Consider the following 27,791-nt stretch of genomic DNA (forward strand, 5'->3'; position numbering starts at 1 on the left):
ATTCCTAAACCAATATGCCATTATGATTCATGTATAGAGGAAGAATAGACTCTTATAGACTTTATGTTCCATCCACTGTAGCTGAGAAGTCTCATAATTGTGGGGCTCTGCAGTATGGGAGGAGCTTATTGTATATTCAATTGTTTAGTTGAACTGCTTGAGGGATTCCTTGTTAAATGCTGCCTTTCTCCGGTTGATTTAGTTTGATATAATATATCATTATAAGATCACATTCTAAAAAATATATATACGTCATGCTTCCAAATATTACTTGGAAGCATGATTAGAAGCATGAAATATCTATTTTCTTAATGTTATTTTCTCCATGTCATTTGAAAGTTCACATTTTCTGTTGTTTTGGGCCTTGGAGGAAAAAAAAATATGTTAGGGCAAAATTGAGCTCATCTGACAAATATAATGAAATCATATATCCACTCATTTGAGGATTTGCAACAAAATCAGGAAGAAGGCCACAGATCACAGTAGCCTGCTATGGACCAGTCCACTATAGACCTGTGCTATGCTGCCCAATACCATAATGAGTTAACTTTAAGATGCATTTAAAACAGTAGACAAGTCAACTGATGATCGGTTTTATGATTGAAACCAAAGATTGACAGGGGATGCAATCATTATCTTCATCCCTGTCATTTCACCGCACATTAACATTAATGATGGTCAATGGCATCACCATGTATCCTATTACACATGGGTTGTTGTCTCTCCATTTGGTCCATAAAATAAACCTCTCATTCCTGCCTGGAGTTAATCAAGTAGAAAACTGCCTGCAGCATAATCCTGCTTCTCCTAATGTGTTTTATTATCTCCTGAAGGTGAACCTCCGAGGGCGCACTGTACTGTATCATATTAAACCGTCACTGGACAAGTGTAACATCAAAAAAGTGTCGCGCAGAATCCAGGGCAATCACAAGTGGTCGAGAAAGAGTGGGGGGTGGGACCACTGACTTAACAGGACTGCGCACACCAGAACTCTGTAGGAGAGAAGTTCTTCACAAAGGTCCAGCGTTTGGGCGCAAAAGGGTGGATTCTTTCAGATCGGGCTCTAGCATAGGACTGTCTCCCTCTCCCAGAGATCGACAATCATCCATGAGTTTTGATCAGGAGCACTCACAACCGGGGACAATGGCCGGCGTTCAGGCGGGAACACTTGGCTTCCCATCTGAATCGTTGTGCGTAAAGTACGGGGAATTTTTAAAACACACCGCTGCCGCCGCAGCAGCCGCTGAGAGCAGTGGTGGGGAGCAGAGTCAGGATGATGACAGTGATGGCATTGGCAGGAGTGACATGGTGCTTTTTCCCGAGGAAAGGCTCATGGCATCAATGGCCAAATGTGACGCAGGTAAGAAACACAAAGAGCAGAAAGTGCTGCGGCTGAACATTAACGCCCGTGAGAGGAGGAGGATGCATGACCTGAACGACGCGCTCGATGAACTGAGGTCGGTGATCCCCTACGCGCACAGCCCGTCCGTACGGAAGTTATCCAAAATAGCCACTTTGCTCCTCGCCAAAAACTACATCCTCATGCAAGCGCAAGCACTTGAAGAGATGAGAAGACTTGTCACTTATCTTAACCATGGACCCGGCGTTACCGCGGCGAATACATCTGGTGCACCCCGATTGGGGCTCTATGACCAGCAGACAGGATACCCGTTCTCTGCTGGGACTCCAGACCCTTTCCATAGCAATGCAAATCTCTTTAATAAACACTTCAACCATAAACCTTGAACAGTTGTGGCTGACGACACTAACAGGGGACTTCAAGCTTCGTGCACACAACTGAATTGATGGGACCAGCGTGACTGACTGAGAAGTAACCACATTACCAAAATATGGATTCTTACTGTATATGATGATGTTATATATTTCATGGTGATTATGTATCGAAATAGCTGTTGTTTTTGCAACACCAAACGAAATGACAGCTCCATAACATGGTCAAAATGGTGAGGCTAATTTGTCTTTAACAAATTATAATGCAAGTCCAGTCTATTTATTTGACCATTATGTAGGCCTTTATTAATTTTATTCAGTTTGAATCGATGATGTTCGATGAATAAATTGTATTGGTGATATAATAGAGATGTTATGGTCTATATTTCTGCATTATATTCTAAATCGTGTATGTACAACCACACTTAACATCTGAAAGTCACAATTTATCAACAATTTATTTCCATTAATTTAAGATTGTTATTAATTGTCTTGTTTAAATTTCCCCAAAATACAATGTAAAAACTGAGCCATATAGCCTAACAAACATAAATGTTTTTTTTTCAGTAGCAAGGAAAACAATATGCTCAAACAAGGATCGGCAAGTCAAAGCCACAGTGAGGTTGTCAAACAAAACAATTAGTCTTTGATCATAGTTGATAACCTTGCAGACTCCAATGACCCCATTAAAAGAATATAGGTCACTTTTAGGTAAAAATGTATGAATACAATTACAGCCATGTGCAGGACTGGTTGGTTAGGTTTTAATGTATTTGATTTCATGAATAGTAAATAGTAAGTATCCTGTTAGTGTCTTGAAATAGGAAAGACATTTGAATGTATAACTTTAAATGGTCAGTTATTGTTATTGAAACATTATACGAATAAATATGTCATCAGAAATGTTTAGGGACCCCACCATCTAATACATAAAGCTATGATCACATTGTGCTTTACCCTGTAAAATAGTTAAACTATTGTATTCAACTACTGTACTGTAGGATACAGCTTATGTAATAATATAAGCAAGGCATAATAATAAACATTTGTATTTTATTTTAATACAAGATATGGTAATCGTTTTTAACAGCAAAAACGGCTAACTATATCTAATTATTGGCTCATTATGTCCTATGGAATAAAACAACAAAAGGTTCCTAGCTGGCAGATTCACTAGCCTTACCCACAGATGGAGCTTGCCTATATAACAAATTGACAAATTAGCAAGTCAATAACTTCTCGTGTGAATAACCATAGAGTTAACATCAGTCTATGAGAAAATAGTCAAATACATGGGTGCGTCTCAAATGGCACCCTATTCCCAATATAGAGCAGTACTTATGACCCTATGGGCCCTGGTCTAAAATAGTGCACTAGGTGGGGAATAAATAGGGTACCGTTTGGGATGCATCCTATGAGAAAATAGTAAAAATCCATATGAGCTGCATGGGGCTTAGCCCTTATTCTTCCTTTATACAGAGGTCCCCCTCTTCCTCTCTGGCCTGACGTGGTCTGTAGTAGATCTGGACGTCTGTGGCAGGGAGCAGGATACCCAGGCCAGCACGGCTAGAGTCCAGGGAACACGGCTCCTGCCCCTCCACAACCTCCATGTCAAAATGAAGCAGCAGCAGAGATAGGAACTGCTTTATCTCATTCACAGCAAGGTACCTTCCTGGGCACTTAGTGGAGCCCGAGCCAAATGGCATCCGGTAGTACTTCAGCTTCTGGCCGTCCTTATAGAAGTCCGTCTTTTCTTTTCCGTCTTCAACGTATCGGTCAAACTTGTACATCTGTTGGACGGGTAATAAATAATATGTTTCTAGTTCATTATTTTCGGGATTATTATTATTTGCCTGATCCCAGATCTTTTTATGCTCTTGCCAACTCCATTGATGTCATTGTCAATCCAAACCAAGTTCATGTTTGGCATGACAAGGAGTGACAAGGAGTTGGCATGATAGCACAGACTGGCACTCAGGCTATTATTATTTTCGACCTCCTATATTTTAAAGCTCCTTCACCCCAAAGGGGTGATATAACAAAGGGTCATATTTTATGTTTATTGCATATTCCAGGAAAGATTCCATTTTGTTCAGTCACAGATCATGGCAAGATTATCACCCATCACACCCTGATTACATTAGCATGCATGTTGTGACCTTCTGAAGGCCAGTGTGTGGATTCAATCACTCACAGTCCATGCATGCTTCTCATTAATCTAACCTGGGGACAAACACACACACACATGCACGCACACACACATGCACACACACACACATGCACACACACACACAAATAGCAGGTGGTGTGGGTGGTGGAGGGAGGCACTACAGTAGAACATACACAACTCCCAGACCAGACTAGACACAGTGAAGAAAGCCTACAGCTTCTCTAGAACGCCCACAGAATTCTGAGGTCTTCTTTACCTCTGGATTCTCGTAGATCTCGGGGTCCATGTGCATGCTCTGGGGATACAGGGAGATGATATCTCCTTTCCTCACTCCGATGGAGCGCTCTCCCTCCAGCCGCAAGCTGAAGTCCTCCTGGGCCACACGGATGTTCATGGAGGCTGAAGACAGCCGCAGACTCTCGTTTATGGAGCTCTCTGAAAACAGAACACAGAACAGTTCAGTTAGACACCATGGGTTTATGTTTTATAGCTACCAACATTGCCATGGGTTTTATTCTGGCCAATCTGTTCTTTTTGGGTTTTTTTACCTTGAGTGGCCACAATAGTACTGACTCACTACATACATGTACTCACACAGAAGAGAAAGCTTGGAGACTTGAAGGCTATTAGTTAGCAATATGAACTGCTCTAGCAAAATGGCTAAAGCACAAGCTGAGTAACCAAGTCATACATAGCTTTGTTTCCACATGTATCCATCAAGGAATCCTGACTAGCAGTGTTTCATTAAAACCATTACAATCTTAACCGAGACAAGACATATAGGTCAAAAAAGAGAGAAGATTCCAAAATGTAACTAAGGACTCATCCAACCCCCTATCACTTATAAGAACAAACAGATGTGAAACGGATATTTGACTGTCTTCCCCTGAGGAGATGAAATTGTCAGTAGTGTGTGTGTGTGTGAGAGAGAGAGCGAGAGAGAGAGAGAGCCACAGCCAGCCTAGACTAGTGGCATTTGTCCCTGAGCATGCAGTTGTCAGAAGAGATGAGGCTACAGTCAGCATGGTGGGTGCAGCAGTGTGATCTAATGTGACAGGTACAAAGTCTGGAGGGATCCTTTTGAACTGGCTTCATTACTACAATCACAGACACTGGTTTGTTGGGGGTGGGACAGGACGATTTGCCCTAAATTGTACACAGAGCCACACATAGAACACCTGCCACTATACAGTAGCAGTGTGATAAGAAGACCTATGGGTATATATGTATGCATAGTCAGCTATACAGAGGATTGGAGGGCCTCTACCATAGACAACTGAAATCTGTCTGTACTAGTTGGGGCTGAGCCAAAAAGACCACTTATTCAAATCAAGGAGGAATACAATTATACATTCTATCAGTCATAAAATGCTGAGGACAAATTGGACACTACGCAGACAGACCTAACAACGATACACCACAATTATAACCTACCCAGATAAAGTAGGCAAGAATGATAAGCCAGATATAGCAGAATACAATGAAACCTTACCAAGATACAGTAGGCTGTCCAGCTGTTCTCGGGTGAAGGTGATGTCTCGGTTGTGGTCTGCTTCTAGTCCTGAGACCTTCAGGACACAATGGATCTCCTCACGCACTACTGCAAGGGCCTCTGGGTGTGTCAACAGGTAATACATGGCCCAGAAGGTGGCTGGAACTGTGTTTCCCACCGATGCCCATAGAATGGCAAAATGATGAGCTGTGGCAGGTACAGAGAAGAGAGTCTATTAGTTAGGTTTGGGAGGTTCTGGTTGAAGTCAAAGTAGCACGTTATGTTGTAGGTGTATAGAGATGCCGCTACATGGTAATACCATATTGTTCCTACAGTTATTACTGTGTAGGTATAAGTGTATATGGTAAAGTTAAGGGTAATGTCGGGTATACACTACACAATTTCGCCACGATCTTTCCGTCCCAGACATATTTTCATGATCGGGGTGAAATCCTATGAACTTGGGCTAGGATCAGTACGTCAGCAATAATTTCCTTTATTTTGGGCAGACCTGCCTAATTCATACTTGAACATCTTTTTTGTGTTTAATAGGCTAAACTACACATTCTGTTAACATATGACCACCAAAGTGCTCTGTCTTGCAATTTGCGGTCTACGACATTTCAGATTTACATATGATAATTTTTCACAAAGAAGTTTGGATGTAAGTGAACTACTTTTTCAAAGTAATTTCAGTTAAGTAAAATATATGTTTCTTAAGGGTAGCTTTAGTGTAGCTTAACCAGTGTTGTGTATTCATGGATGACAAGGGATGCCAGGCTTCACCAAAACATTTACCAAAAAAACAAACAAAGAAACATACAAAATCATGTATCTTTCATCTCTCTGTGTTTCATAAATTTACTTCAATTCCCAAGAGGCTGAATGTATCTCACTGGAATTAACATCAAAACAGCACCCCTCTGTCTCAGTATGCGTAGCTCATCTATCTGATGCGTTCTGGTCAAAAAGAGTATGACATTGTTGCCGCCCGTAGCATTGAATGCAAGGGAAGCCAACAAGCATTTGGCCTCCTTTGATAAAAAAAGAAAACAATTATAGCCAATCAGCGTTGAGGTAAACTGAGTGAGCTCAACTGTGAATGGTCCTGATGTACCAAAAAAAAGTGTAAAGGGAAGCCAGTTTGGATTTCTCTTCACACCAATCACATCACATCAAAAGAAAAATGTCATTGTCCCTTCCCTAAATTAGCCATGGATATAGATAGGAATTTGGACTTGTGGTTTTACTTAATTCTCCGTACTGGCCAATGATTATAACGGCGATTCTGAACCAACAGTAAATTCATACATTGTGCCCCTGGTCTGAGAGGATGGATGTTCAACATGTAGCTAGATATAGTAGCTTAATGTTAACAAGCTGGCCTGGCGCCTCGTTGCCTATGAAAGGATGTTAGGCTAGCGAACAAGCATTTTAGCCAGGCAGCCTAGTACAACAAAAACTAAGAGCGTATACTGTACGAGTCATAGACCGTTTAAACAACATGAAAGACGAGGATGGTATTGGCGTTTTTCTACCAGTAGGGTAAGTCAACATGTTTTTTCTACTTGAAAGGGAAAGGGAAAGGGGGATAACTGAACACACACACACACACACACACAGAGAAATCAGTGCCATGGGACAGCCACATCCGAAATTAGTGCCACGGACAGCCATATGATATTAAGCTTACGTCGATTGGACTAAAACATTTTTTTTTACCAACTTTTAGTAGTCACTGTATTAGACTAATTATACGTGAATAGATGATGTTGAAATGTTGTAGTCGAAATGCTTCTGGAATAGTGAAGACAGCGCCTGTTTCTTTGAATCTTGCGGTAACTCTCCCTGGTTCTAAATCAATAGTTGTTTAGTAGTCTGAAAATGTCGGAAACATTAACTTGCTGGACCATGCTGTAGGTCATGTAACTGTTTGTTACATGTAATATGTTTTGTGGACTTCACCGGATAGATGTTGCTCTCCGGTTTTGTGATGAAACAAAGTTGTGGTTAAATTTGTTCTGCCATTATGTCTTCTTATTGTCTCGGCCTTAGGCCTATATATCACGGTGGCAAGGCATATTACCGAGATGGATTAACATATTCAAATGTAGGAAGTAAGGTAAAGTACATCACAGAAACATATAAATAAGCCTAGGTACTACAGTATATCGGCTGTGTATACCTGCTTTATCTACGTCTCCCATGCAGTCATACTGTTCAAACAGTGCTGCTCTTTCCTTTATGAACCCAGACGTGTTGGACCATGTAGACATCCTCTGAGGGTGGAAGTAGTTGATGAGTTTATCCCGGATGGTCTTGGTTCCTCCCAGCAAAGAGATGGGGATCCTGGCGATGAGGAGGGGGAACATGTTGTCGAACTTGACAAAGTCCTGTCGGAGCGTCACCATTCCGCTGTGTCTATTGGTGTGGGCAGGCTTGCCATACATGGTCAGGAATGTAGCCTCAAACATGACCGAATTGCAGAACTGGTACATACTTTCAGTCCTCCACTCGCTCTCCCCATCCAGGTAGTCTTTATGGAACACAAGCATGAGATTTCCCATCATGCTCTCTGTCAGGTTATCGAGGTTGTCGCCCTGCAGAAGGCGGAAGGACCTCTGGATGTGCTCGTCCATTCCGGGGAACTTGCCGCTCCTGACAGGGGGGTAGCCGAACGTCACGGGGGCCACTTGGTCAGAAAACTCATGGAAGTCCAGCTGTTTGCCATGTTTGATGACATACGGATACAGCAACGGGTTCATTATAAACGTCATGTATTTACCTGTGGAAATACGAGGACAGGATTGTATTTCAATAGACAAGAAACACGTGTACTGTGTAAAACTTTACTGTTTTAAAAGAGCATTATGCCATAAGTAATAAGCATAAGTAATAAGCGCAATAGAAAATATAGATTTTGTCAACCATTTCAGTAACATAAATTTGCTTCTTTTTGGAACTACAATATTTTAAAATCTATAATAAATCATTAGTATCCCTCACCAGCAATCAGCACAGTAAATACATCTCCATGTTGCTCCTTATGTTCTGCAAGAAATCCATGTGCATTCTTTCGAAACTCCAAAGCCTTCCCAAGGAATGGAATCCAACCATTTACAAGTGGAGGCTCCCCATCTCTCCTATAAAAGATATAAACAACATGTCATATCATCAACAAATATATGCATCCAAAATCTTTCAGGCGAAATAAGAGATAAAGCATTGATCTATTGGTTTCAGATACAATATAAATGAGATCTTATGGACAAAGGAACTGGTAACAGAAACAAGGCGTAGGCATGTGATTGAGCGTCTCCCAAACCTTCAAGCTGGACTCGTATCAGCTATCACCAACATCTATTCTCTTTTAACACATATACAGTGTAACAGACAAATACAGCAGATGCTGGGTGGCAAGGTTTAAAGGAAGAATTTAAAGACCGAGAATTGAGCACAAAGACACGACACAATCAATCAAATGTATTTATAAAGCCCTTTTTACATCAGCCGATGTCACAAAGTGCTATACAGAAACCCAGCCTAAAACAACAAACAGCAAGCAATACAGATGTAGAAGCACGGTGGCTAGGAAAAACTCCCTAGAAAGGCAGGAACCTAGGAAGAAACCTAGAGAGGAACCAGGCTCTGAGGGGTGGCCAGTCCTCTTCTGGCTGTGCCGAGTTGAGATTATAACACAGAGCATCATCTCAGACAAAATTTGATGACAGAGCATGAATCACTCCCTTACAAATTGTATCCAACTCAAACAGCTATAAATAGCTGTAGGGTTGCGAAATTATTACAAATTCTGTGGTTTTCCAAAAATCCTGGTTGGATGATGCCAGATTTCCTGCTTATTCCCCCCTGATTCCAGGAAACCTCCAACTGGGATTTCGGGAAAACCAGTGATTTTTTTTAAGGTTCCCGCAATTTTGCAACCCTAACCCTTAAGTGAATACAGATGGAAGACAATTACAAAGAAGGCAACATGGGAGTCCTGCATAGCAATATAATCGCTTAGTGATTACAGGAAGAGTAGGCTGGTTATTTTCCCAGGGAAATGTAACACTGTACATCTAACACTGCTCTGTTCACACACACACACACACACAGTCACACACACACACACACACACACACACACACACACACACACACACACACACACACACACACACACACACACACACACACACACACACACACACACACACACACACACACACACACACACACACACACACAGGTCCTTCAGAACACATCAAATCAAAGTTTAATTGGTCACATACACAGTTAGCAGGTGTTATAGCGGTGCAGGGCAATGTTTATGTTACTAGCTCCTAACAATGCAGTCAAATGTCAAATGTCAAATGTACAAAAAAACACACAGAAAAAATGGCAAGAAATCAAGAACGGCGGGCAAATCCAATGAACAACCCCAATAGCACTCTAGCAGTATCAAAATGCAATCTATACATATGTACACCGGGGGAATTTACACAAGATGAACTAAGAATGACATGTACAGCAGTACATATATTAGTTTGAGCTATGTCAAGAATCCAGTATATAAATAAATATGAAGTGTGAATAAACAAAATAAAATGTAATAAACTAAAATACAATGTACAGTAGTAGATATATTAGAATAAGCTATGTCAGGGATAGAGTATTTAAATACTGTGTAGCAGGATTACAAGATTATGTTATATTTATCAAATCAAATTGTATTAGTCACATGTGCAGAATACAACAGCAGTAGACCTTACAGTGAAATGCTTACTTACAAGCCCCTAACCAACAATGCAGTTTAAAAAATATGAATAAGAAATAAAAGTAACAAGTAGTTAAAGAGCAACAAAATAACAATAACGAGACTATATACAAGGGGTACCGGTACAGAGTCAATGTGCGGGGGCACCGGCTAGTCAATGTAATTGAGGTAATATGTACATCTAGGTAGAGTTATTAAAGTGACTATGCATAGATAATAACAGAGAGTAGCAGCGGCATTCAAAAAAAAGGGGGGGGGGGGGATGCAAATAGTCTGGGTAGCCATTTGATTAGATGTTCAGGAGTCTTGTGGCTTGGGGGTAGAAGCTGTTTAGAAGCCTCTTGGACCTAGACTTAGTGCTCCGGTACTGCTTGCCGTGCAGTAGAAGAGAGAAAGTCTATGACTAGGGTGGCTGGAGTCTTTGACAATTTTTAGGGCCTTCCTCTGACACCGCCTGGTATAGAGGTCCTGGATGACAGGAAGCTTGGCCCCAGTGATGTACTGGGCCGTACGCACTACCCTTTGTAGTGCCTTGCGGTCAGAGACCGAGCAGTTGCCGTAACAGGCAGTGATACAACCAGTCAGGATGCTCTCGATGGTGCAGCTGTAGAACCTTTTGAGGATCTGAAGACCCATGCCAAATCTTTTCAGTCTCCTGAGGGGGAATAGGTTTTACCGTGCCCTCTTGCTTGGACCATGGTAGTTTGTTGGTGATGTGGACACCAAGGAACTTGAAGCTTTCAACCTGCTCCACTACAGCCCTGTCGATGAGAATAGGGGCGTGCTCGGTCCTCCTTTTCCTGTAGTCCACAATCATGAGGGGTCCTGTGTTGAGGATCAGCGTGGCGGATGTGTTGTTAACTACCCTTACCACCTGGGGGCAGCCCATCAGGATCAGTCCAGGATCCAGTTGCAGAGGGAGGTGTTTAGTCACAGGGTCCTTAGCTTATTGATGGGCTTTGAGGGCACTATGGTGTTGAATGCTATCAATGAATAGTATTCTCACATAGGTGGTCCTTTTGTTCAGGTGGGAAAGGGCACCAAATGGTTGTTTTATGAAATAGAATAAGGTTCTTAGGACTCTCTCGCTCCCTTTCTGAGTTAACTGAGAGGAGTCTTTTGAAGCTTGATCTGGCAACTGTTAAAGAGATGGTTTCCACTCTAGCTTCCTGCAGTTAGTCTGGGCGTAGAGTCAAGGAAAATGGGTTTTGCTAGAGATAGCATGACCTGACAATGACTTGATTGATAAAAACCTAAAAGCTGGCATTCCATAGACAAACTAAGCCGGGTTGTGGGTAAAACACCATCCTGTATAGATAACCAAGGTGGCTTATGGGAGTTGAAACCAGTCTGACTAAGCATGTTTAGGTCCTATATAACATCTGCTTTTTCCTTATCAGTTAAGCACTCGGCAACGCACTTCAGAGTGTGGGGTCGACGGTTTCATTATTGCAATAATAAATCGATATTAAATAAAAATGATTGTTTGAAGAAATGACCAAGTCTCTCTCAGTACTGAATTTCCACAACAATACACAGTGTGAAATGGGAAGTGACCAGTGGTTCAATGCCTTTACAACATGGGACAGCAGAGTGGGCTGTGAGTGTGTGTTGGTGTGTATGTGCGTTACATTACATGACAGACACACACTGGACACCCCTTAAATTATATTAACTCCACTCAAACGCTAAGCAAAGAACATCCTCTCTCCTTTTTTGTGGATAATCTTGCAGTAGTGGACAGAAAACTGTAATACAAACTGAGCAGATTCAGAAAGCTATTATCAAATATTTGTTCAATGATTTTTGAAGCTTAAGGATATGGTTACCAATCAGGGTTTATTTGACCAGTTCGAGGTTGAGCTGGCGAGACATTTGCTTATATAGTCTAAAGCCACAGGGTGTGTACACAAGACTATTAGCATACAGTAGCTGAGTTAGGGGCACAATGTTACCCCTCATCTTCTCCCATATTTGCCCTATAGACACACAATGTCAGTGGGTCATTATACTGATAAAATAGAGGCAGCACTGTATGGTGCAGTATACTACAAAGTATTGTGTCATTGAAAACGAATACATAGGCTAACTGTTACCATAGATTTCAACATCATTCCTGTCCTGTACTTGTTTTTGGAAACACAAAACACATAACGTCTTATGCAGGAAAATACTGTATCTAGAGCTGACGTGGTGCAGCACAGAGCACAGTGTCCTGTGTCACAAAATAATGCATGAGAATCAACAAAACAATACTAATCTGTGCAATGTCAGTGCTAAACTAACTCATGTGTGTGCTTATCCATCCAAGGGATAATATTCCATTTCTCCTGCTAGTGTGTGGAGAGAGCTGGTCATGAGAGACGATCTGCTATTTGTGAGGCCTCAAACTGACAAGTCTCAGCCCAGGCTTGCTTGTTGTTGTGCTTGTGCCCCCACCTAGTCCACACTGCCGCCTGCCTGCCAGCCACTTGTCAGAAGCAATCAGGGAGGCTGATAGTGTCTGCCAGCAGTGAGCACATTTGGAGAGGACAGCATCAGAATAAGGGCCCCATGCGTCAGTAACAATATAACAACAGATGCCCACACTGCAGCAATGAGTGTTTATCAATTAGACCTGTCATTTGTTATACTTCACATTAAACAAAATAAGATGATACTGTATGTAGAATATGGAATCCCATTTACCTTTACTGTTGAGGCCCCATTTGCTAGGAAGTTGCAACCCATTACTAAGTAATGTTGCAATCAGCTTGCAGGGGCAACAAAATGCAATCCATAACATGTTTGTAACGCTCGTCGTTAGGTGGAAGAGAGGAGGACCAAGGCGCAGCGTGGTAAATGTTCATGATGCTGAATTTTAATGATGATCCAACAAAACAGAACACTGACAAAATACAAAACAACCAAAACGACGTGAACAGACCTGAACTTGAGAACACATAAAACATGAACGCACGAACAGGAACAAACGAACGAAACAGTACCGTGTGGCGAACAAACACAGACACGGCAACAATCACCCACAAACAAACAGTGAAAACAGTCAACCTTAATATGGTTCCCAATCAGAGACAATGACAAACACCTGCCCCTGATTGAGAACCATATTAGGCCAAACAAATGAACCCAACATAGAAACACATAACATAGAATGCCCACCCAGCTCACGTCCTGACCAACTAAACAATACTGAACAGAGAAAATAAGGTCAGGAACGTGACAATGTTCCTCTTACACAAGATCATCAACAGCAAGGTACTTCCCTTTTGCATAGATAAGAAGAGCGTGGTGGGGTGGGGAACACTGGGGATGATGACTATACTCAGCAGACCTGGGTTCAAATACTATTTGAAATAATTTTAAATACTTTATCTGCGCTTGATTGAGCTTGTCTGGCACAATTTAACCAATAGAATAGTTCCAAAACGGTAAACCCCACCATCTGGCACTACAGGCAGTCTAGACTCTAGAGCAAAAGCTCAAAGAATTCAAAAGATTTCAAATAGTATTTGAACCCACCAGGTCTGAACCTCAGTGACTGCCTCTCTGGGAGTTCACCAGCCATTGCAAACAATGCTGAAGGAAATTCCTTTAGAGACTGTGTTTGTGGCTGACCTACTTCTCACAGAGAACACAGTAGGTTTGCAGCCCAAAATGGCACCCTATTCCGTTTATAGTGCAATACTTTTGACACGGCTATTGCACGGCTCTGGTCAAAAATAGTGCACTATAGGGGCTAGGGTGCCATTTGGGACGAACACAGGGTTTGCAGTGCCATGAACTCGCAGTAACAGCAGCAAATGGAACTTAACAAGACATTCATTAACTGCATCCTACTATCTTATCAAGGGGAAGTAATAAAGGTATTTAAGATTATGAAAACTATGTTCTAAGAGCAAACAACACTGAAGAAAAGGTAAAGGACTGTTTGTTTGGATATAGCTACACTCAGTGGCATACATAGGCTACACTGTCATAGTATTTTTAACAATGTAAATCTTCGGTCTAATTGGGAAAACATCTCTCACCTATCTGGCCGTTGGCCAATGCAGATTTTATAATTCCTAAAATAACGCATTTCATTTCAGCAAATTTGTACACGTCACATTTATGGTTGCTACATTGTTACAACATTGTCACAACTTTTCACATGAAGTTGCACGTTATAAATTGTTGGCTATAGTTACACTAGTTATTAGTTATATAAAAAAAAGTTGTAACAATGTAGCTAAAACTCAAGAAACAACCATCTAGGATAAGCTGTACGAAAGAAAGTCGTATCTATTTAATTGAGGCAATCTTCTTCATGTTCTTACACAACAGTTTGGTAACCTTTGTGCAAATAATCTCTTGCATGAACGCTATACAAATAATTGTTGTGGTTTTAAGGACCTTGAACAACTATCAGCTCAAAGTGTTTAGGCGAAAGTTATATTCCTAAACAGTAACGCGAACACCACAAACTTCAAATAAACTCGGAATTCATCCACCACTTGCCTTGTTCTGCTGAACCGCACGCTGATTAAGTAGAGTGCCAAAAAGCCAAACAACAAAGGTAAAACAAACTCTAACATTTCCTTGGGAGATGATAAGACGTTCCACAATAGGGAAAACTTCGGAAAGTTGTAAATCAATAGTTGTAATCGATAGTCGAAGTTAACTGCTCTCCTTCATATTGCCACAGTTCGGGTATGGTCACGTGGGCGCGCTGTTTATGACATGACCACTATCTATTGCTAACCAGACCTGTGTTATGCCGGACGATGTAGCTTTTATTACAGGAAGTACAATCGTTCAAAGAGTTGAGTAATGAAGCAATGCTGTTGAGCAACAGTGTGAGAAAATAAATCAAACGTGGCATTCAAAGCGCAGTTCAAGACATGTTCCAGATGGATAGTTTTTTGCAGTCTCTAAATGGTAGCATTCATTCCATGCACACACACCCTTCTATCTTGTTGCTGCATATGCTCAAACAATGTCTAAATAATTGTTGCTTAGGGCCCCTAGCCTACCTGCCTTGCCTACTAATGTAAACAAATACAAAAATGAGACATAATAGACATGTCACCATCAATGCACAGTTACTGGAGGCTTGCTATCTGATGAAAATGTCCCTTCCGTTTGACTCAGATGAATCTTAACTTTATATAGGCTTTACTCTCGATTAACCCAGAACTAAAATATTGCCTAGTTTGGTCAGATCTGTCCACAAGAGATTATACAGGCTTCAACCCTTCAACAACTACCATTGATTCACCACATACTGTGCAGTATCTCATCATTGATGTCTAAGTATGTTGTGTTGTGCTCCATGTAAAATTGTAATATCCATTTCTCTATGAAGAAAGAATTACAGAGAATACAGAAGTGATGCCAACATCATACAGTTCAATGTATGATGAAGCTCCAACTGACTAAAGGCCATGGTAAACTGTAAGGGCATATACTGTTAATTTTAACAAAGTCCACACCTTCCTGAAATGCTTCTCTGTAACACCATGTCTAGACAAACATCCTTGAAAACCTGAGAAAGAATGCTTTCAGTGCCGGAAATGTACACATAACAAAAGAGCCTGTTCTCCATTGTCTCAAACAAACACCTAGATACAGATTATTAGGATTATTAGGCCTACTAATATGGCCTACTAACTACTGCAACTAATCAGGGCAGGAAGTATGTCATCAGCACACCTCATATGATTAATATAATTCAGATTAAGGTTGCAAATATTTTGCAATAAAGAAATTCACTGGTTTCCAAGAAATCATGGTTGAAAGATTCAGGATTTCCAGTTTATTCCGTCCTAATTCTGGAAATCCAGGGAATTTATTGAAAAACAAATTGCAACCCTAATCCAGATACCCAGTCTGCCCTACAGGCTCTCTATTAGCATTATAATGAAGAGCATCGATTTCAGACCATGTGCATTTATATAGTCTTATTAGAGTTAACATTGCTTGTGTCCCAAATGGCAACCTATTCCCTTTGTAGTTCACTACTTTTGACTAGGGCTCTGCACTTTGTGTCCCTCTTATCATGCTGTTTCTAGTTTCCAGGAAAGTGTCCTCTGTGCTGAGGGTGGTGAGGAGCAGTGTTGATGGTGTATTTCTTATAAGAATACATTTCTCCTCATTACAATCTGCAGTGATCTCGTCTCTCTAAATATAAATTCTCCAATAATAGTCCTGTAAAAACGTACAAAATTGTGCAGATTCAATTGATATCTCTCTCTGTTTGCCATTTGTACAGTAGATTAAGTTAATACAAGAATAGCAGGGAACATGTCCTGGCAAACAACATGACAAATCAGAACACATTCAAACACTGTTCATGTTGTTAGTGAGTAGTAATCTCTCGTCTCGTGAACAAATTCTCGTTGCCAGTGAAATGGCAAGAATCCGTCAAGAAAAACACTATTTTCACACAACTTCAATACTGCTATGACAAAGTTACTTTATCATGGCAGGTTAGGAGAATTAGGTTAAGGTTAGGAAAAGAGTTAACATGCTGACCACACTGCTCGCGTCGTGCCAACGAGCTTTGCGTTGACAAGCGCTAAAATAGAAGTCAGTTCTATTTGTGACACTGAATGCGGTGCAAGTCCTGCCTCTCCCATCTCCTCATTGGTTTATAGAAGCAGATACCCACGTGCCATCTCCTCATTGGTTATACCCACGTGGGTGATTGAAAGATGAACTGAGTTCGGTCAGTTGTCATGGTAACTATGAAAGTTAGATGCCAATCACCATATAAAGTCCAAAGAAGAAAAAGCCTGGAAGGAGGAGAGATGACTAGAAACGATTCGGTTGACCGTTTTATGTGTGGATTAATTGTCAAGTAGAGGACCTTGTGCGTTTCTGGTAAAATAACAACTCAACGTTTATATCCCAAGACAAATTAGCTAGCAACTGCAAGCAAGCTAGCTAAATTGCCATAAATGTTTAATGCTTTTTGACCTGTCCCCAAATAAATATAATTGGTTCAGAGTTTGTTTTGATATTTCAACCTGCGTGTCATGATCGAGTTTGGTGTTGGGGGACAAAATCTATTTGCGCACGATGGCGCACGCGTGCGGCCGGTTTGGGTACGGTGTTATTAGGGTTAGCGAAAATGCTCTCCAAATCTGCTACGAAAATCACTTCCGGACGTAGCTGTATCGAAGTGGCGTGAAAAGAGTATGTCCCAGTCTGTCAAGGCTCACATAGAATTTGAAGTCTTTTTAGAGAGTATTAAACACAATGTTCTCCCTCCTAAAATGAGTCAGGTGTTAATAACACACTGATACCTAAGCCTAAAAAAGAAGTGCTGCTTATCGATAACTGGCATCCAATTTTTCTTCTTAATAATGACTATAAGATAATTTAATTATTATAAGATAATAATTAAAGAAGTCCTGGATGCAATCATTGATGAAACACAGTCTGGCTTTATGAGGAACAAACATATTTCTAACAATATCAGACTAGTATTAGACATACTTGACTACCTAATAACCGAGGATAGCTTCATATTATTTTTAGATTTTTATAAAGCATTTGACACAGTAGAGCATCAGTTCCTCTTCCACTCCCTCGAGAGACTTGGCTTTGGGGATTTTTTCTGTAAGGCTATTAAGACTCTCTATACAAATGGTAACAGCTCTATCAAATTGAAATATGGCACCTCACCAAGATTTGAGTTAAAGAGAGGAATTAGGCAAGGTTGTCCTATCTCTCCGTACCTGTTTTTATTAATCACCCAACTTCTTACAAATTCTTTAAATAATAGATAAATTCTTTAAATAAATAATAGTACAAGGTATTTCCATAGCTGGTAAAGAAATTATTATAAGTCAGCTGGCTGACGATACTACACTTTTTCTGAAAGATGCTAACCAAATTCCCATATCGATAAATGTGATACAATCCTTTTCCAAAGCATCTGGTCTATATCTTAACATTAATAAATGTGAACTCATGGCTGTCAAAGATTGTGTGACACCTTCATATTATGGTATTCCAGTAAAAGAAGAACTTGCATATTTAGGCATAACCATTACAAAGGATCAGAAATCTAGAGGCTTACTAAATTTTAACCCTCTTATTTACAAAATCCCAGAAGAAGCTAAATCAATGGCTACAGAGGGACTTATCTTTAAAAGGAAGAGTCCTAATAACCAAGGCTGAAGGTATCTCTAGACTAACATGTGGCGCTCTATCTTTATATCTTGACAGTAAAATAAGCAAGGAGATATACCAGATGCTTTTCAACTTTCTGTGGAGAAACCGTACCCATTACATTAGGAAAACTGTTGTAATGAACACTTATGAGAATGGTGGGCTACATTTTCTGGACTTTACTACCTTAAATAATACTTTTAAGATCAATTGGATAAAACAATTCCTAAGAAGACCCACTTCTATGTGGAATTTTATTCCTCATCATGTCTTCTCTACTTTTGGTGGCCTTAACGTCATGTTTGTTTGCAATTATAATATTGACAAAGATCCAGTGAAACGTTCTGCTTTTCATTGGCAGGTTTTCTTATCATGGTCCTTAATTTATAAGAATAATTTTTCTCCACACAGATATTATATATGGAATAATCGGGATATATTGTATAAAAATACTTCTTTGTTTTTAGAATATTGGTTCCGAAATAATATCCTATTGGTGAGCCAACTGGTAAATGCAGAGGGTCTTTTACTCAGTTATATACTCAGGAATTCTTATCACTTTACAAGGTCCCTGTAACACCGAAAGATTTTGCAATTGTTTTAGATGCAATTCCCTCAGGTGTTGCTTTATTATTCAGGAACGGGTCAAGACCTGACCCTCAGAGCCTACCTTCCGTTGACCCTGCTGACTCATCAGGGAAAGATTTGTTTCTCTTTTGGTCCATTCAACAACAGAGCGATACGAACCTTGTTTCAGCAGGATGTTGTATCTATGTCATGCCTTATTGGATTGGATTTATTGATAATATCTGTTGGAAAAAAGTTTTGATGTTGCCACACACATACCTACTTGTTAACAAAATTAAGGAAGTTTCCTTTAAAATTATTCATAAATATTATCCCGCCAACCACTATATAAAGAAGTTTAAGGAAAACATCAACTCTAATTGCTCCTTTTGTAATGACCACCCAGAAACAGTGTTGCATCTTTTTTGGCATTGTATTCATGTAAGAAAACTGTGGCAAGACATCAGTAGATTTATAATTGAACACATTTATGAAGATCTTACACTATTGTGGAGAGATGTACTGCTTGGATTCTTTACCTACGATAGAAATAAGCTGAAACATTTTTATGTAATTCATTTCATTATTCTTTTGGCCAAATTTCATATTCACAAATGTAAATTTACAAACACCACATTTTCTTACCTTACAAAGGGAAATTGAACTGTATTTTAAGACAATTAAATACTCTACTAACAAAAAAGCTGTTAGAATAATAAGTGTATAATAAGTGTACCTTAAGGTCCTTGTGTAATGTGATATTGTACCCCCTAGCTCAATTGTCTTTTGTATATTATTTATATATACTTGTGTTCCCACATGTACTTCCTATATTGATTTGTTGTTAATAAAAATATATATATAATTTAAAAGGCTCACAGAATTATGTGTTTACGTGCAGCAGTAGTGGGAGTTGTGTAGATGGAAAAAAGCTGTCCTTGAAACAGTCTTGATATGTTCGTCAAAAGAGAGATCAGGGTCCAGAGTAACGCCGAGGTCCTTCACAGTTTTATTTGAGACGACTTTACAAACATCAAGATTAATTGTCAGATTCAATAGAAGAGTTGAAAAAAACTACTTAATGCTTTGTAGTCTAAGCTATTTAAAGTATTGATTGAGTGGAGCGCAAGCCACCATCTGGGTAGTCTTAGAAAACCAGACCAAGGCAACAGCAGTGATTAGGTTTGGAATTAATGACGGACTCTTTTGATAACTTCAAAAAATTGTTCCGGGGAGGGTCCTCCTCAGACAGACAACTCTCCTAACAAATCACATGTTTGGGTGGGCGGGGCTTGAAATGCAGTCAGGAATTGAGGGGATTTGATTATCTGGCCCGGGTTACCCCGATGGGGAGAGTTTGCACCGTGTGAAAAGTGATTGCATTTCTTTTGGAATTGTCTCTTGGACGTGAGCCAGGTGCCCCATTCAAAGCCCATTGCAAAGTTGGCTCAAAACACAAGTGACTTAGCCTAGGCTAAATTAAGCATGTGGAGTATTGAGCAGGATTCTGTGTTTTCACATGCAAAAGTGATTGCTTTAGATAAAAACGCTTTAGCTGCCTTCCCAATGAGTATTAGTTTGAACATTTGAACATATATGTTATTTAATATACAGCACCAGTCAAAAGTTTGGACACACCTACTCATTCAAGGGTTTTTCTTTAGTTTTACTACATTGTAGAATAATATTGAAGACATCAAAACTATGAAATGACATATATGAAATCATGTAGTAACCAATTTTTTTTAATTTATTTTATATTTGAGATTCTTCAAAGTAGCCACCCTTTGCCTTGATGACAGCTTGGCACACTCTAAATATATACAATATATTTGTATTTGTTTAACACTTTTTTGGTTACTACATGATTCCATGTGTTATTTCATAGTTTTGATGTCTTCACTATTATTCTACAATGTAGAAAAGGGTACAAATTAAGAAAAAACGTTGAATGAGTAGGTGTCCAAACTTTTGACCGGTACTATATGTATGTTTCTGGATGATGCACCATGCTGCCTTGTTGACAACATGACAGAGCAGCGCAGATTATTGTTTGATCTGAGAAGGGCACTCCTCCCTCACCATGTTTGCCTGTTAACGTCACGGGCCATAGACCCGGGCACCGCAGCTCAGGTTAATAGTACTCCCTCATTGTGCTGGGAGAGTGTTTCTAAACTCCGGTCCTCCAGTACCCCCAACCATACTAATGTACATTGTAGCCCTGGACAAACACACCTCATTCAACTCATCAAGGGCTTGATGATTAGTTTACAAGTGGAATCAGTTTGGGCTACAATTCAAAAGTGTACTGTTGGGGGTAATCGAGGATTGGAGTTGGGAAACGCTTTGCTAGGACAATTGGATAAGGCAGTGACGTAGGAAGGTCGGATGTCCCAAACTGACGTTCTTTACGTTCAGACATGTAAGAAGAAATATTGGTACATTGTGGGAGGCAACCTGTCTGTCTAGAGCAGCCTTTCCCAAAGTCGGTCCTGGGGACCCCAGAAGGTGCTTGTTTTAGTTTTTGCCCTAGCACTACACAGCTGATTCAATTAATTCAAGCTTAATGATGAGTTGATCATTTGAATCAGCTGTGTAGTGCTGTAGCAAAAAACTAAATGTGCACTCATTGGAGTCCCCGGGATTAAGTTTGGTTCGCTGTTCTAGAGACTACCATCCGGGTATGTATTATTGATTGATAACTCTTGGTACTGGCTCACAAACAAACACAAAGTGACAGTGATTTTAATCTTGTATCCTAAAGAGAAACTTACACTGAGTATACAAAACATTAAGGACACCTGCTCTTTCCATGACATAGATTGACCAGGTGAATCCAGGTGAAAGCTGTGATCACTTATTGATGTCACTTGTTAAATCCACTTCAATCAGTGTAGATGAAGGGGAGGACACAGGTTAAAGAAAGATTTTTAAGCCTTGAGACAATTTCTTGGATTGTGTACTGATTGTGTACTGTTTTTCATGCTCAACAGTTTCCCGTGTGTATCAAGAATGGTCCACCACCCAAAGGATATCCAGCCAACTTGACACAACTACGGGAGGCATTGGTGTCTACATGAGCCAGCGTCCCATGTAGTGTCCATGCTAAGAGGAATTGATGTTGTTCTGAAAGCAAAACGGTGGGTTGCAACTCAATATTAGAAATGTGTTCTCAGGGTATATATTTTATGAAACATACAAATTATAACCTGTTTCTTGACCACAGGTGCTTTTTCTAGGACAATAATTACTGTAACCTTTAGGACAATTTCTCCATCAACATAACTTGTCAACATAACTTGTGATGGTTTAAATGTTCAGATTGGGCATGACAAATCAATAACCTATTTACATTATACTTCACACAAACATTTCATATGCATTGAATGTAGGATTTTCACCATTGTGTAGTAAGATGTATCTTAAAAAGTATTGACTCAAGCAAATATGATGTAACAGTACTGGATGGGTAGAGCAAGCAGGTGAGCTTCCTCCATCTTTAAGGGAAACACTGAGGGTGGAATTTCAGAGTCTCCGACTAGGTCGAGGTGAAGACAAGGATAGTTCACTCAGGCCGTTTACCATTGTCTACTTAAGAGGGTGGATCTCCCATAGACATCCAATGTGATATCAGCTGGGTCTGGTCTACTTAGTTCATTGACATCCACTGAAACAGACAAAATGAGGGAGTGGTATGTCTCGCTTCATCTTCCGTCTCTGGTGAAGCTCTTGATTCACCTGGCTAGACCAAGAGGTTATGCGATGGGGTCCAGCTGAGGCCACTGTGCCACTGTGATGCAATGTAATGCACAGTTTTACAATGAAGGAGATGGGAGACCACGTTGCACCCAGTTGCTACTTAAAGGGATACTTTGGGATTTTGGCAATGGGGCCCTTTATCAACTTCCCCAGAGTCAGATGAACTCATGGATACCACTTTTATGTCTTTGCCTGCAGTTTGAAGGAAGTTGCTAGCTAGTGCAATTGCTAACTAACGTTAGCGCAATGACTGGAAGCTAACGTTAGTTAGCATTGGCTAGCGAAACTACCTCTAACTTTCTTCATACTTAACACTGAGACATAAAAATGCATCCACAACTTCATCTGACTCTGGGGAAGTAGTTAACGTAGTTTAAAGTATCCCTTTAAAGCATAGTCTACCTTGGTCAGTCGAGCATTGCATTGCGATTAACTTGGCTTCTACTTTGACTGGCAGACTTCTTTCTGGCCTCAGCAATGGTTGCCCCAAGAGGTGAAGGAGAGCAGAGGGATCTGATAGGTGCTCACCCATCCTACAATAGAAGTGTTGAATACAGAATAAAGCATCTTTCATGGTGATTGGATGTCAAATAAATCCTTGCCAATAGTTGAGAAGAGCTTATGTTGCTAGGCTAGTCCCAAATATGTATGTCCAATCACCCACATCTACTAATCATAGACCAGTGGGTCAATCTGAAGTTATAGAAAGGATGAGGGGGAGAGATAATTTGCCATCAGAGTAGGAGTGCTGATCTAGGATCAGGTCCACTCTGTCTATATAATAGTATTGTAGTATTCATTATGAATACCTTTTGCAAATTCTTAGTCTGGATTGTTCTCTTGGGTCAAAGTGGACCCTGTATATTAATAAAATAATATTAGTACTGTAAATCCATATGTACATGTACTAGCTAGCTAGCATTGTAGTAGTACCTAATATAGGATACTTGTATTAACTGTTATAGATTCATGTCATGACCATGAGCTCCTACATGCGCTCCAGTATTAAAGTTGCCATCCAGTGGCCACCACTATTCCTCCAGCCACATCTGGAACTCCAAGAAAGACAGGCTGGCAGACAGACACATACAAAGGGCCAGCTCTAGCTTTTTGGGGACCCAAAGCGAGATTTGGTTGGAGGAGGAGGGGTCCCCCCACCAAGCGGGGAAAATTGGCCGGTCGCCAGCTGGACGGTGTTTCCTCCGACACATTGGTGCGGCTGACTTCTGGGTTAAGCGAGCAGTGTGTCAAGAAGCAGTGCGGCTTGGCAGGGTTGTGTTTCGGAGGACGCGTGGCTCTCGACCTTCGCCTCTCCCGAGTCCATAGGGGAGTTGCAGCCATGGGACAAGACTGTGACTACCAATTGGATACCAAGAAAAAGGGGTAAAAGGACAAAAAAAGAAATTGTATAACCATGCTAGTTAATTGTTTCAATGGACCTTCCAAAGGTGAAATTACAAGTCAAAATTACAAGTCCTATTGGTTGTGAAGGTAAGGTAGCTAGCTAGCTAATCTCGATCCCACTCCATGGGGGTCTAGAATTTTATGAAGTAAACGCCTGACTGTATTATGGGTCACCAAAAATCCTGCTTGGATGCATTTAAGATGCATTAGTTTGTATCCATGAAGCTTCCCATGTCAGCCCAATTGATCAATAAGGAATAACACTATGTCAAGGAGGTCTGATTCGTAGAGCCTTGAAGAACACAGAATTCTCTGCAATGTATGTAAACTAATGACAACACCATTTATATTGCTCAATGACACTAATATCTCCCAATGCCTTATTAAACCGAGGAGAAAATTAAATTTGATCAACTCAAGCACACTGGCCATAATGTCAACCTGTGCATGAGAGGAAGCCAAGCAGCCTTTGCTAACGTTTCATCATAATAAAGGATATTTCTCATCATAACGGATTATTTAGTAATAATAATAACTTTCTCGTTATGAACGTGATCTTTCTCATAATAACGAGGTAATGGATTATTTTGTTATACCAAGTTGTTGAATTGTTTTGTAATAATGTGATCTTATCTTGTAATAAAATAATAATCTGAGTGGCAGCAATACACCACCATACAGTACTCATAACTCGTTTTCAGATTTTTATTTGGGGGGGGGGGGTTGGCAGGAACGGGCTTCCGTAGATCACACATCTCACCCACAATTCCTTCTACAAGAAGAAAAAAAGTCATCTTTTGAAGGGGGCCAAGGACCCATGATGCCAGTCAGAGTTTAATGAAGGTGAATTTGGTCTCCTTGGTGAGGCCGCAAGCAGTAGCGTTGCCATCTGTCACCATAATTGCATGGCAGCCGGCATCTCTGGAGAGTCATGATGGTACAGATTGGGCTCTGGCCTCCAGTCGGACCACATGCACGGAGCCAGATGGTGGTGGGCACACACACGCACACACACTCGCTTATTTTGAGTCTTTAGAGTGTACAACCATACCCCGTAGGAGCCTCACTCCTCCGTACACCCAAGCTGTTCCTCCTCCTACATACACAGACAGACAGGCCTCCTAGCTGGCATGGGTTCTGCCATGAAAGATGATTCACACATCTCTATAATCAACGTTGTTGTTTGCTTTGCATTTCTCCCAAGGCCTGGATGTACTGAATATTTAATCTGTTGTTTATTTAATGTGAGTTTCAAATAATTGTAAATGATTGTGACTTGTTTACTACTACCTACAGATGTACACTGAGTGTACAAAACATTATGAACACCTACTCTTTCCATGACATAGACTGACCAGGTGAATCCAGGTGAAAGCTATGATCCCTTATTGATCCCTTGTTAAATCCACTTCAATCAGTGTAGATGAAGGGGAGGAGACGGGTTAAAGATTAATTTTTAAGCCTTGAGACATTTGATACATGGATTGTGCATGTGTGCCATTCAGAGGGTGAATGTGCAAGACAAAAGATTTAAGTGCCTTTGAACGGGGTATGGTAGTAGGTTTGTGTCAAGAACTGCAACACTGCTGGGTTTTTCACACTCAACAGTTTCCCTTGTGTATCAAGAATGGCCCACCACCCAAAGGACATCCAGCCAACTTGACACAACTGTGGGAAGCATTGGAGTCAACATGGGCCAGCATCCCTGTGGAGGGAGGGTGTTCTTAACATTTTGAAGGAAGGTGTTCTTGATGTTAGGAAGGTGTTCTTAATGTTTTGTACACTCAGTGTATACCTTCACAATAGGAGAACGCTCCGCTCATCATGTCCTACACTGTTGGAATGTGTTCGGGAGTGAAAAGACCGAGATATTCATATTTAACGTCCGCCTTTTTTATTACAGTCCTAGCCTTTTTGTGTGATTAGAATTTTTGGTTCTTAATTAATTTGAGATTTTATGAGTTAAGTCAGTCAACTACCTTAATGTTGCTGTACCCCAGGAAGAGTAGCTGCTGCCTGTCAATGTAAATAAGAATTGGTTCTTAACTGACTTGCCCAGTTAAATAAAAGTAAATAATAAATACACATAATAGGGATCCTTAATAAATACAAATACAAACCATATTGGACAGTTTAGAGTTTAAGGGAGTTGATATGTGAGAGTTGTGTTTGTTTTGATTCATCTTGTTGTATTGATATTGTTGTTTTACATTTTGTTGTATTACATGTTATTGTGTAAGTTCATGTTGTAAGTTAGACCATGGTCTCAATGGTGACCCACCCTGTATAAATAAAAGTTATTTTCTGGAATGTGAATCATGTTGACAATGGCCAAGGAAAGATACAAAAACCCTGGAAAAGTGTCAAAAATCCCTTTACACCTCTATTAGTCAGTCACGGGCTGTTAGAAAACAGCTGGTCATCACTGACAATAACCTGCTTTCGAATGACTCCCACCCAAAACTACATCTTGGCTTGGCTCAGGTCCAATGACACTTATGGCCAAATTGATGAGGTTGAGAGGTATAAAGATTCTGGCCTCTAGTAAAATGGCCATGGGGGGTGGCTAGCTCTTGGAACAAAATGTAAATTTATTCAAGTGATACAATGTAATGCACAGTTTTACAGTACCATCTGCAAATATTTGCATTCCATTGCACTCTGGGGGAAATGAAGCATCAGCTTCACTAAGGCTATTCTAAGTAAGCCAATACCAATCTGTTAACTATGAACTACCTGGATGATGGCATGGTACTATAGTCCATTAACACACACTTACTGTAGTCACCTCAGCAGAGTCCACACTCTCTCTACAGCCTATTGACTGTCTTTGGTTCAGACACAGTAATGACTAAATAAACACACTCTGCAAGACCTGAATGGTAATCGTGTGTGTGTGTGTGTGTGTGTGTGTGTGTGTGTGTGTGTGTGTGTGTGTGTGTGTGTGTGTGTGTGTGTGTGTGTGTGTGTGTGTGTGTGTGTGTGTGTGTGTGTGTGTGTGTGTGTGTGTGTGTGTGTGTGTGTGTGTGTGTGTGTGTGTGTGTGTGTGTGTGTGTGTGTGTGTGTGTGTGTGTGTGTGTGTGTGTGTGTGTGTGTGTGTGTGTGTGTGTGTGTGTGTGTGTGTGTGTGTGTGTTCCATGCATGTTGCAGTGTGTTGCCGCCACACATGGCGAGCCCAGCTGGTTGTGGGAGGAGTGCCATATGGGTTGGGACTTCATTGGTCTGTTCTCTCTGCTTCTTCTACATAGGCTCCCCTCAAGATGAAACCAGGCATGAATGACCTTCAATGTGTCATGATCCTCAGTTTACAACATTAGCGTCCAACAGACAAGCTACAAAAAAAGACATGTATGTAAATTTGGATTAATTTGACCAACATAATAGAGGCCGGTGTTCAGTATTTGGACATTTTGTCTCTCTTGACGTTCAGATACAGGATCACATGTTGATCTTATCACTCAGATCTAAATGGTTGATGTAAAAAATCAACTTCAGGGGGAAAGATGTAATACTCTGAAAAACGGTTTATCACAACAAATCTGGAGCGCAGGACATTAAATATACAGCAAAGCTAATGAGCCATTCATTTTCCAAATAGCGATAATTACCTAATTACCTCAACTAATGATAATGACTTTAATGATTCAACATTTTGGTTAATTGATCTTGATTGATTGCATACCACCAAACAGGGAAAGGGGATAAACAAGGTAATTTAAGGAAGTGCAGGTC

The 27,791-nt window shown here is 40.5% G+C and overlaps 2 protein-coding genes and 1 long non-coding RNA gene across 5 annotated transcripts; 2 read left to right on the plus strand and 1 right to left on the minus strand.

Moving 5' to 3' along the window:
* Positions 1-923: 923 nt before the first annotated feature.
* Positions 924-2,096, plus strand: LOC139550821 (class E basic helix-loop-helix protein 22-like). The gene has a single exon (XM_071362003.1). The coding sequence runs from the start codon at positions 1,108-1,110 to the stop codon at positions 1,744-1,746; it is 639 nt and encodes a 212-aa protein (XP_071218104.1). The 5' UTR covers positions 924-1,107; the 3' UTR covers positions 1,747-2,096.
* Positions 2,097-2,767: 671 nt separating this feature from the next.
* cyp7b1 (cytochrome P450, family 7, subfamily B, polypeptide 1) lies at positions 2,768-14,955 on the minus strand. The gene is made up of 6 exons (XM_071361993.1): positions 14,670-14,955; positions 8,400-8,536; positions 7,579-8,178; positions 5,394-5,600; positions 4,158-4,336; positions 2,768-3,521 (listed from the first exon to the last, which is right to left on the minus strand). Exons 1-6 carry the CDS (start codon positions 14,744-14,746, stop codon positions 3,192-3,194), a joined length of 1,530 nt encoding a protein of 509 aa, XP_071218094.1. The 5' UTR covers positions 14,747-14,955; the 3' UTR covers positions 2,768-3,191.
* LOC139550822 (uncharacterized) lies at positions 13,913-27,650 on the plus strand. Of its 3 annotated transcripts, none has more exons than XR_011670140.1 (3): positions 13,913-14,035; positions 21,890-22,036; positions 27,308-27,650. It is a non-coding gene; the product is annotated as an uncharacterized lncRNA (long non-coding RNA). The 3 variants fall into 3 exon arrangements; XR_011670138.1 differs by lacking the exon at positions 27,308-27,650 and adding an exon at positions 23,621-26,369; XR_011670139.1 differs by lacking the exon at positions 27,308-27,650 and adding an exon at positions 23,659-26,369.
* The last annotated feature ends 141 nt before the right edge of the window (positions 27,651-27,791 follow it).

This window comes from Salvelinus alpinus, chromosome 23, assembly GCF_045679555.1.
Source record: "Salvelinus alpinus chromosome 23, SLU_Salpinus.1, whole genome shotgun sequence".
Taxonomy (NCBI): domain Eukaryota; kingdom Metazoa; phylum Chordata; class Actinopteri; order Salmoniformes; family Salmonidae; genus Salvelinus; species Salvelinus alpinus.